The following is a 10,878-nucleotide window of genomic DNA, read 5'->3' on the forward strand; positions in this document are numbered from 1 at the left end:
GGAGCGCGCGCGGCGGTCACGTGGGCGGGCTCCCCGAGGGAGCCGCCATTTTCCGGAGAGCCCTCAGCGCGCTCTTAAAGGGGCCGCGCCCCGCGCTGAGGGCGGCGGGGTCTCGGTTCGGTCCCGGTTCTCGCTCCCGGTCCCCGGTTTGGAAGAACTGGTGGTTGTCGCTCCTTCGGTCACCACAGACGTGGGCAGAGCGTATCGGGGCGGGGCGGACCGGACCAGTGCGTGTGTGGACCGAGGCCTCCCTCCAGGGCCGCCCTGACAACATCGGGGATCCTCGGCGTTATTAATTCTCTGTAATCACGAATATTTTCCCTTTTTCCACAGTTCAGTGCCGCGGTGAGTTTTAGAGGTGGAGTATTTGCTGGTTCTGCTTGGCTGCTGAGGGTAACTGTCCACAGCTGAGGCTTAACAGGTTTAAAATCAAATATCAAATCAATTTCTGTGTTTATTCCTCAAGGAAGTTCTCAATTCCTGCCCGAGTTCTCAATTTCGGACTTCTCTTTCTAATGCACATAGATTTTAGCTGGAATTAAAAATTGGAAATGCTACGTCTTGTTTCTAAGCCTTAGAGTAAGAAGCAACTCCTGCGTAAAAGTTAAAGGGTGTTTGTAAATTATTTGTGATGTTTGGGTTCAGCTGTGGATGATTCTTATAATGCACAAAAAAATTAAAGAATGGTTATGATGTCTGGAAATCTAGAGAGGAAAATTAATTAACCTGAAGTGAATCGGGTTTTTCAGTTTGTTGAATTTACAAAAGAACAGGAAAACAGCAATTTGTGAGAATCTGACTTTTCAATGGGGGAGTTGATACAGTTTCTTATGTTTGTCTGCTTTATTTAAAGGGGTTTTAAAAATTATTTTAAAATTAATTTTAAAAATAATTAAAAATTTTAAAAAATAATTTTTATTTAAGTTTTAAAAAATATTTTAAAATTTATAAAAAATCAGCCAGAAAAGGAACACAGGAAACCCCTGGCACTTGGGTGACAGCTGGATTTGTGCTTTGAGGTTTGGAGATTTAAATGTAATCCTTGTCCTAGGAGAACACAACTTTTTTTCCTAAGAAAAACTCTCTGTAAGGTTTTTGGGGGCACTGACACTTCAGGTGTGTGATGTACAATGCGCTGAGCACCTTAAAAAAAATTAATTAGAAAATTAAAATTAACCTGAAGCATGCAATTTGCATTCACTTTTACAGCTGTTCCCATCAGCTGTACTTTATAATTTGTGAATGAATGGAATGCTCAGTGTACACAAGGAGGAAATAACGCAATTCTCCCCAGAAAAGGCCAAGGTCCACAATTCCCATGAGGAACATTTTCCCTTGGCTCTGCTGAGTGAACAAACATCATGGATTGAACTCCCAACTTCCTCACTTCCCAGTTTGACACAAACCAGCTGAAATGACACGAATTTAACCCTGAGAGGAACCCTCCCTGTTCTCCACAGGTTGAATCACTCCGTGGGGAAACCAGGAAGGGAGAGAGGAGAATTCTGGCTCTGCCCAGCAGCAGGAAGGGAAGGATTCAACCCCTGTGGAGCCCTCAGCCATGGCAGCTGAGGACAGGGATTACAACCTGACCCAGGAGCAGAAAGCTGTGAAAGACAAGTACCCCCCTCTCTGCAAGAAATATGAATGTGAGTATTTTAATTTTTTAAATTAAAAATTTCAACTAAAATTTTATTTTTATTTATTTTATTTTAAAATAATTTTAATACATTTTAATTAATTTTAATACTTTTTTAAAAATGCTGCGTGGGTGTGGCAGTGCTGTTGAGAGGGCAAGGAAGATAACAGGAAATTTAGAAATGAGAAACCAATTTTCTTCATTGTGCTTGTCTGGTATGGGCACTTGAAAAAAAAATAAATTACCCAAGTCTCACCCTGAAAACTTTTCCTCTTCTGAGCCATTTCTTAGCAATTGTTCTGCCTCTGGTGTAGGAAGGGACATTCAGAAGTGTGCTGGTTTTGTGTGTGGTGTTTTTACTCTACTTCAAGATGATTATCTCCTTTCCCCACCCCTGATATCTCCTAAGAGGATGGGGGTGGCAGCCCAAGGGCCAGCTCAAGGCAGGGGACATTCCCTGCCTGGTTTTTGTGTCACCAGTGCCTGTCTGGAGGGACAGCCTCTGTTATCTCTGATAGAATTTATATTTTTAAGCTGTGTTCAGGTCTTTATTTGATAGAAGTGCAGGAATTGTGACACATCACAACAGCCATGCAGTTTCCACAACTGCAGGAGGTTTTATCCCTGTTTTGCATCCAGAGGAATTTGTTTGCTTTAGAGACTGTTGTTGAGAACCCTTAAATAGTGTGTGATCTCTTGAAACAGCACCAGAATAATTTTGCATTTGAAGTGAGTATTTCCCAACTTAGTTCTGCTGGAAGTTTGCATTTTCTTTCATTCCTCTGAATAAATATAAACGAGGTTCATGAGATGTGAATCGTGCTTCATGAGTAAAGTTTGCCTGCTATTTTATATTTCATTCTGTTTTAAATTCTTCTCTTTGCATAATGGCTGCTTTTGGGTGTGGACAGGTAGATTTCCTCACTGAGCTGGAAATATTTGCAAATCTCATCCTCTGCATGAATAACTTCTAGTCCTGTAGACTTTCAGCATAAACTCTTTACTCCTGGTGAAAGTTTCTTTTTGTTGCAGTTAACTTGTTGGGTTTCAGAAGCCTGCACTGCCATAATCACATTAAACAGGGTTTTTTTGGCAGAAATAATCCAAAATTCCACCTGGGCTAAATTTTTCTAATATACTACAAAATAGATTTATCACATCTACAGATGAATGTAAAAATGTTCTGTTAGAAAATCAGGTATTTATGTTATTTCTTTTTTAATCCTCATGTTATAAATACTTTTGGTGACATCATTGCTTTTCTTTTTGCTTCCCCTCAGATTTGGATCACACAGCAGACGTGCAGTAAGTGTGGGCAGCTGGGATTTCTCAGGGTGACAAATTGATTATTTCTTACACTGCTTTAAGCCTGGACTAACAGCCAAGGACTTTGCAGATGTGGAACTCTGAAATTTCACTCACTGGCTGCTTTGATATGGTCAATTTTGTTGCTGCTTCTGGGACACCATAGAATTATGTTTGGTTTCTTTTTTAGTATTTCAGTGGTGCTTCTGTGGTATTTGGAAATGTCTTTTGAAATCTCCTTTTAAACAAAATTTCTTCTGTGTGGTTTACTTGTATAGACACCAGTTAGCCACATTAGGAAAGAGCTTCCTTGGTGACTGATAAAACATTTATTTTCCATATTCTCCCAAGAAACTCTTCTGACAAACTTCTCCCTTTGGAAAGATGAGGTGGCTTTTTGCTTATTCCATGTTCTGCTTTCTCACCTGCACGTGACTTTGGGGCTGTTTCTTTTTGCTGTGATCCAGAATTTTATTGCAGTGATTATTCCATGTGTGTTTTGATTCCAGTGGTTGTTCCACATGGTTTTTTGATTCCAGTGACTATTCCTTGTGTTTTTAGGCTCCATGCCTGGGGGGACACGTTGGAAGAAGCCTTTGAGCAGTGTGCCATGGCCATGTTTGGCTACATGACAGACACAGGCACTGTGGAACCTGTGGATACAGTGGAGGTAGAAGCAGAAGGTGAGTACTGCACTTCTTCCATGGAGAGCTAAAAGAGGGAGAAAAGCACCAAAAATCTCAATCTTTACACATAGCCTTAGTGCAGCTAATTAAAATGTAAATAAGCATCATTATCTGAATCTCCTGTACATCTCAGGTGCTCTTAAAAATGTTTTTTGGTTTTTGCTGAGACAATCTCTGCTTCAACCACACAGGGCATGACCTGTTGTCTCTTCTCTTCCACTTCCTGGATGAGTGGCTGTATAAATTCAGTGCTGATGAGTTTTTTATACCCAGGGTGAGTGTTCTGAATTCAGCTTTTTCCATTTCTAGGACAAAGTTGTTCCCTGATAATCCCAGCTCTGAATGCAGTGGTATTTTAGGGGAAAAAGGAACACAAAAAATACAAGGCCAGGCTGGATGGAGCTTGGGGCAAGCTGGGCTGGTGGAAGGTGTCTAAACAGTGGGAAATAACCTTTGTAAGTGGGATTTACTGGGAATTTCTGCCTGAAGGTAGAAGGTGTGACTGACACACTTCTCCTCCCACTCTGCAGGAAGTGAAAGTGCTTCACATTGACCGAAGGCACTTCAAAATAAGATCAATTGGGTGAGCTTAAACCCTTGGCTGGAAATGGATTGTGGAGTTTTCTTGCTTCCTTTGAGGCTTTAAATGAAAATCTCACTCTCCTGTGCTCATCACTGAAACTAATTATAGCATTTGGGAAATATTACCTAAATTACAACACCTCTCTTGTATTTTTTTTTTGCCTTTACAGGTGGGGAGAAGAGTTCTCTTTAGACAAACACCCACAGGTAGGCAGTGGTTCCTCTTTTCCATTTTAGGGGGAGGAGGTGTGGTGTCCTTTAAATCAGACCTCTGAATTCTGAACAGATTGAAATAAAAATGTGGGTGAAGTACCACTGAACTCAGGATCACTTCCTGCATGGTTTGGTGAAACTGTCCCTGAAACTGAGCATGACATTTCCTCAAAACTCAACAAATTAACTCAATTGGCTTCCTTTTTGTGATGGTGATAACACAGAAAATCAATCTATATTTAGAATTTATTGGTACAGATTTCTGCTTAGTTTTTGCTTTTTTCTTCTTTCTTTTTTTCCTAAAGAATTGTTAGAAGCAAAATCTGATGTCTTGCTCTGTGTCATTTTTAGCAGAGCAAATCTTGATGGTCTGTCAGAGGTAAGAGAAGGGATTTGTGATATTAAGAGGAAATAAAATACGAGTTTCCTTTTCACTATTTGACCTGGCCATTAGTGTGGTAACTTCCTTATTCATCAGAATAAATATAGCTGCAGCTTTTTTTTGGGGGGAAAAAATGGATAGCGTGAGAACTGGGGGTTCTGAACTGGTAAAAGGGATAAAATTTATTTCCAAATTCTGGTTTGTGTCTCTTTTCTAGGGCACAGAGGTCAAAGCCATAACTTACTCAGCAATGCAGATCTGTGAAGATGAAAAGCCAGAAGTCTTTGTCATCATTGATATTTAAAGCAAGAACGGTGTGGTTGAGTGGATATTGGTCATCATCTGGCAAAAGCCCCCTAAAATTGTAATCCCTGTGGAAAAAACTCAGGAATTGGCCAGTTAAAATCACAAATTGAAGGGAGTAATGGCAGGGAATGTCAGACTGTTTTCACTGAGACAGAGAATAAGAATTATTTGAGGTTTGGGGGGATGGAGAAGGAGAGGTTTGTACAGGTTGGAGGGGTCCCAGGAATGCTGGCAGCTTTTCAGGCTGGTACACGTGCTAGGGGCTGTATGAAATACAGAAATTGGTGGAGCTGATAACTAAAATACTCCCTTTTTGCAGCGTGGCAGGAGATAATGTTCATCTAGATTGATTTCGTTTGCATATTTCATGTTCTAATTCTGAGCTGACATCCCTCCCCCATATTACATAAATCCAAAATAGCTGCAGTGGCTCAGATGTAATGTGGGGGAAAAAAAAAATCTGAGTGCTTAAAATTAGACACTTAAAAAATGATGCCAATTAAACAAACAAACCACCACATCTTTTAAGCTGCTTTAAAAAGAAGTCGTGCCAGCAGGTGGTGCTGAATTGCTGTAAATAAATTGCCACGTGAAATCTTAAAACATGTGACTGTGTACCTGAAATCCTCTTATCACCTATGATAATTCCAAAAAGTTGGCAGCTTTGCTGCTGTGGTGGAAGGGAATGGAAAGGGATGTCCCAGGTTCTCCCTGGGTTCACTCTCAAATTCTGAAAACTGAGTCTTTTTTAAAAAGCGTGGTTTGGATCAGCCTAATTTTCTTTTAAAAAGAACAATACAGACAATCCTTAAACGTCAAAGGATTATGGACTTGACTGAGTGAAAATTAATCAAAAATAATCAAAAGTGTGTTGTTTTTATTTTAAATCACAGGATGGCAAATATGCATTGCCTGCTGTTTTAATTTAATTTAAATGTGAGGAGCATAGGCCTGGCCTGCTCTGTTACCATAAATGCTCCAAGTGCCTCACTTGTAGTGTCTCATCTTATATAGTTCTGGTTTGATTTCCATGCTGTAAAGACTGAGGGATAAAACCTCTCTCATTTTTTAAGCAAGCCTCAATGCCAAAATAAAACTTGGACTGAAACATTAACGGCTTTGTGAGTGATCTTGACTGGTCAATTCAGACAGAAATGAATTACACTTGTGCTTTGTCCCCTACTAAGGTGAGCAGACTCTTTTTTTATCAGTAGGAATGGCAACATACCAGTTTAATGGTACAAAATAAATGTGATTTTGACAGCTTGGGGTTTACGCAGAGTCCCAAGGGCAGTGAGGGCACAGCCGCCATCGCAGCCCCTCAGGGGCTGTTCTGCAACCTCATTGGCTGACTGGGTCACGTGACTTTGCTCGGCCAATCGGGCGTCGAGTTGAGGCGGCTTGCGTTCTCCACAGCCTGAGGGGGCTGAGGGGGGATGGACACGGACTGAGGGGCAGTGGTGTGGGGAGATGGACACGGACTGAGGGGCTGAGGGTCAGTGGTGTGGGGAGATGGACACGGACTGAGGGGCAGTGGTGTGGGGAGATGGACACGGACTGAGGGGCTGAGGGTCAGTGGTGTGGGGAGATGGACATTGGCTGAGGGGCAGTGGTGTGGGGAGATGGACACGGACTGAGGGGCTGAGGGGCAGTGGTGTGGGGAGATGGACACGGACTGAGGGACTGAGGGGCAGTGGTGTGGGGAGATGGACACTGGCTGAAGGGCTGTGGGTGAGCAACTGAGGGGAGCTGGGCAAGGATCTGAGCCAGGTCTATGGGGAAATGAGTGAGGACCTGGGGCTATGGGGAGATGGGCAAGGAACTGAGGGGAGATGGGTGTAGGAGCTGAGGGCAGCCTTCCTTTAGCCCGGCTCTCTAAAACATGAGAAAATAAATTTATGTAGTTAAATTTTAACTTTGCAGACAAACGCTGAGCTGCCCCAAGATCAGTCTCAGGCTATAGTAACACACTGAAGTGCTCTACTTATTGAAATGCTGACAGGAGCTTGCTAGGAAAACATTTGGAATTAACTAAGTGTTATTCATCTATTTTTTTTTCAATATTTATTAAGTACTTACTATAAAACAGGCCTTAAATTCACCTTGTTCCATTTGCACAGCTGTGGCAGTGGCAAGTTTCAGCTCACAGTGCTGCTCTCCCAGGGCTTTACAGGAGGCCACTGGAAGTGGGTCATTAAAAAACACCCTTAGACTGCAAACCCTTCTGGGGGTGCCAAAGGATCCTGCAGATACAGGAAATTCATGGACAGAGTGGTGAACTACTTGGAAAAGACCTGCATTGGTGGTTACTAAAGGTACAAATCTCAAGGAGAACTGAAAAAGGCTGGAGATTGGGGGAGCATTAGGGAATTATTACAGAAGCTTGCCCCATTCTCACTTTTGCCAAGGTTAATGGCAGCTGTTGGAGGCAGAACCAGGATGTGCATCAATGTGGCTGTTCTCAAATTCTCTGTGGGGAATTTCTGCTTTCTTGGCAGGAACCTCAGGCTACAGATGCTGCTAACAGGAAAGGAAACCCAGCATCAAATGAGACATGAGACCAAACAGTGGCTCTTTAGCAGGAGTACCCACTGGGAATGCCATTCTCTGCTCTCAGGCAGAAGGTTTCTTCTGTGCACTCCTCGAGCTTTTCTATTTTAATAATTTAATAGTGAGCATTTTTAGTTTCTCTACCAAATGCAGGTTTCTCTGATCCAAGTGACTGGGGAAATAAATATTACCACAAAAGCTTAAACAGACTCCAAAACTACAAGAGTTGCTTAACCTCTGAGGGAAATTGTGCTATAAAAATGTTTTTATGCTGTTAAGCACCCTAAAATTGTACAAGCAGGAGAGCCTTTCCAAAGTAGCTCCATGATCTTAAGTCACAAATGTCCCACTGAAATTCAAGAGACTTGGCCTCTTTATTCCTAGAGTAAGACAGATGGGTTTTAGCAAATCTTGCATCAATCCTGGGAAAAAAAAAATGGAAAAAACCTGACAACTGCACTTCCAGTGACTGCACTTTTATTTCCTTGGAACCACGTTGGTGTATCTTTCTATAAAATTCACAGTACAAAAAAAAAAAGGCAAATTCATACTATCCAAGTGCACTACAGATGCTCTGGTCACCTACTCTACTCTGGCCGTGGGAGTTCCTAAATCATGCTTTTCTCAACCATAAGAAGCTGTAAAGTTCACTGAGAAAACAAAGGTAAAAAGCTTCTTCAACAGGAAGAACTCCACTTGTTTCCCTCGCTCCTTTCTTAGGAGCTTTCTGATGTGTTATGTACAAATTAATTACAGGGAAAAAAAAAGTGGTTTAACATTTCTCAGCTGCTCACCTCACTAAAAGTTTTTCCAAAGCAAATTAGCAATATTTGGTTTTTAAAAATCTGTATTGTACAGAACCTTCACAGAACTGTAAACTGGTTCACACTTCCACGACGAGCAGGAGCTCTGAGCAAGTCTTTGATTAAATATAAAACAATTCTTCTAAATAATTTCCAGATAATAAGTGAGCAGCTGGACTTCAATGTTCCTTGTGGGTCCCTTTTAACTCAGGCTATTTTATGATCCTCATTTCTGGATGATTTAGAAGCAATTACACTGTTCCATGTCTGCAAAACAACTTGTTTTAGTCCAAATGTTGCCTCTCAGAACAGAATTTTAACAATACTTCATTTTATTAAAAGTAGTATTACCAGCATTGTCATTTAATCTTGAACACAACAATAACAAATCCACAAAGCTCTACCTAAGATTTGGCTTCACCTTTTCCTTCACCTCATCCGGAATATCATCACTGTTGTGTCGGACAACCAAACCATAGGGCTCCTCCTCCCCTGTCTCTTCCTCTGACTTCTGCTCCTCCTCCAAATCCCATTTGGGGCGTTTATTTCCCGTGGAGGAGGCGGGAGAACGTTCAGCTGGATTGAAATCCTCGGGGATGCTGTCGAAATTGGCTTCTGCCAAGCACTTGTGGCACAGTCTGTAGCGCCGTGTCCCCTGCTGCACCACGCAGCCCGTCAGCTCCGTCACCTGCCGCTTGCACTTCCTGCAGATCAGCTTGCCAGCCTGGTGGATCTGAAAGGATTTAACATTCGTGTCAGGATCTTTAGCTTGTCAGAAAAAAAGTTAGAAAGTCTCTTTTCCCAGCCCGGCGCTTGAAGAAGGAGTCAGAGCTCTTCATTTCTCACTCTCAAGGTTGTTTATTGTATCTTATCCATAAAATTCTTTCTCCTGCCCTGCCGAGGTCTGCTCAGCAGGACAGTTCCAGGCACTCTGCCTGCCCCCAGGGCAGTGTTGTTATCTTTTTATACTAAAAACTACATGTACAATATTTACAGTTACTTCCCAATACCTATCACCTATGTTAGACAGTGAGCTTCTACTCTAAACCAATCCAAAAGTGCCACCATCACAGCAGAAGATGGAGGCCAAGAAGAAGAAGAAGAAGGAGAAAGGCTGGACACACCCAGTTCCCTCCATCTTGCCTCCTGAACCCCCATACCAAAAACCCCAAAATCTACTTTTCCACCCCGTGATAACTTCACTATTATTCTACCTAAACTGTTGTGGCTTGCAGATCTTCATCTAAGGTTGGTAACTTGCTCCATGGGTCATAATCAAAACCACAGGGGCATTTTGGGCTCTGTGCCAGGGTCTCTGAGACCCCTGGCAGGGGTCTTGGCTGCTCAGGACAGCCAGAGGGATGTACTGGGTTAGAACACATTCAGACATTCACCCTTCATCCATTTATTTTAGACCATAGAAATTGTCACAGAGAGCAGCACAACTTTCCCAGGTGGCATTCCAGGCAAGGCTGTGAGAAGCTCAGAGAACAGAATGAGAAACAATTCTTAACTTGCTGCACCCGTGGAATGCGCTTTGGAGATTTGTTTACCAAAGGGTGATTTCTTAATTAGCCAATGGTGATGGTGTTTTAATTAGAGGACCAATTAGGTCCACCTGTAGATTATGAGCCTTCTGTAAATGCATGGAGTCTTTGTCAATTATTACCCGCTCCTGGCTTGTTGGGCTGACAGAAAATATGCTGAATTGTGCTAAAAAATCAAAATTTAAATACAAATTGCCACATTAAATAATGAATAATTAAATCATGAATAATTAAACAATGAATAATTAAATAACAAATAATTTAATAATAATAATGAATAATTAAATACTTCAAGCTGACACGCTGCTTCTCTGCTGTTGAGTTTGGAGATGCCTACACAGCCGCCACCACCGAATTAATTCACACTTTCACAGCGAGCAGAGTCTTTGCTGAACAACTATAAACCAATTCTCCTAAACGCTTAACCTCTGAGGGAAACCGTGCTATCAAAAAGGTTTGAAGGGGTTTTCCTACCGTTTGGAAGTGGTTGCGGAGGTGCTCCAGGCGGGTGAACCTCTTCCCGCACGCCTCGCAGGGGTAGGGCCGCTCCCCGGTGTGACAGCGCAGGTGGCGCTTCAGGTCCGCCCGGCGCTTCACCGTGTGCGTGCAGAACGGGCACTTGAAACGCATCCGGGGCAGGTCACCTGCAGGGACAGGCCACACGGCACAGCTTCACTCCTGTGCTTTCATCAGTTTGCAGCTTCAAATACGTCACAGCTCGATTTTTCTTTAAATAGGAAAAATCCCCAGTATTTGGGATATTTGGATTATATTATATATTATGTTATATCATATAATATCATATTATGTTATATCATATCATATCATATCATATCATATTATGTTATATTATATTATATCATAT

The 10,878-nt window shown here is 42.1% G+C and overlaps 2 protein-coding genes across 2 annotated transcripts in view; one reads left to right on the plus strand and one right to left on the minus strand.

Annotated features, from left to right (window-relative positions):
• Positions 1–49: 49 nt before the first annotated feature.
• ZBTB8OS (zinc finger and BTB domain containing 8 opposite strand) lies at positions 50–6,227 on the plus strand. Its single transcript, XM_005427119.2, has 8 exons — positions 50–345; positions 1,461–1,649; positions 2,920–2,944; positions 3,506–3,627; positions 3,822–3,904; positions 4,161–4,213; positions 4,383–4,419; positions 5,025–6,227. Exons 2-8 carry the CDS (start codon positions 1,562–1,564, stop codon positions 5,109–5,111), a joined length of 495 nt encoding a protein of 164 aa, XP_005427176.1. The 5' UTR covers positions 50–345; positions 1,461–1,561; the 3' UTR covers positions 5,112–6,227.
• A 1,896-nt stretch (positions 6,228–8,123) lies between these two features.
• The window catches only part of LOC102044253 (zinc finger and BTB domain-containing protein 8A-like), a 5,748-nt gene continuing 2,993 nt past the window's right edge, over positions 8,124–10,878 (minus strand). Inside the window, exons 2-3 of the mRNA XM_031062050.1 lie at positions 10,488–10,657; positions 8,124–9,199 (exon numbers count right to left, since the gene is read on the minus strand). Of these exons, the coding sequence (XP_030917910.1) occupies positions 8,867–9,199; positions 10,488–10,657 (503 nt within the window). The 3' untranslated portion in view covers positions 8,124–8,866. The remainder of the gene's footprint in view (positions 9,200–10,487; positions 10,658–10,878) is intronic.

Source organism: Geospiza fortis, unplaced genomic scaffold (assembly GCF_000277835.1).
Source record: "Geospiza fortis unplaced genomic scaffold, GeoFor_1.0 scaffold432, whole genome shotgun sequence".
Taxonomy (NCBI): domain Eukaryota; kingdom Metazoa; phylum Chordata; class Aves; order Passeriformes; family Thraupidae; genus Geospiza; species Geospiza fortis.

Bases quoted from the DNA above. Each gene is read 5' to 3' on its own strand.
- ZBTB8OS (XM_005427119.2), top strand. From the start codon at position 1,562: ATGGCAGCTGAGGACAGGGATTACAACCTGACCCAGGAGCAGAAAGCT. The intron at 3,905-4,160 runs GTGAGTGTTCTG...CCCACTCTGCAG, and splicing joins ATGAGTTTTTTATACCCAGG to GAAGTGAAAGTGCTTCACAT. The intron at 4,214-4,382 runs GTGAGCTTAAAC...TTGCCTTTACAG, and splicing joins TTCAAAATAAGATCAATTGG to GTGGGGAGAAGAGTTCTCTT.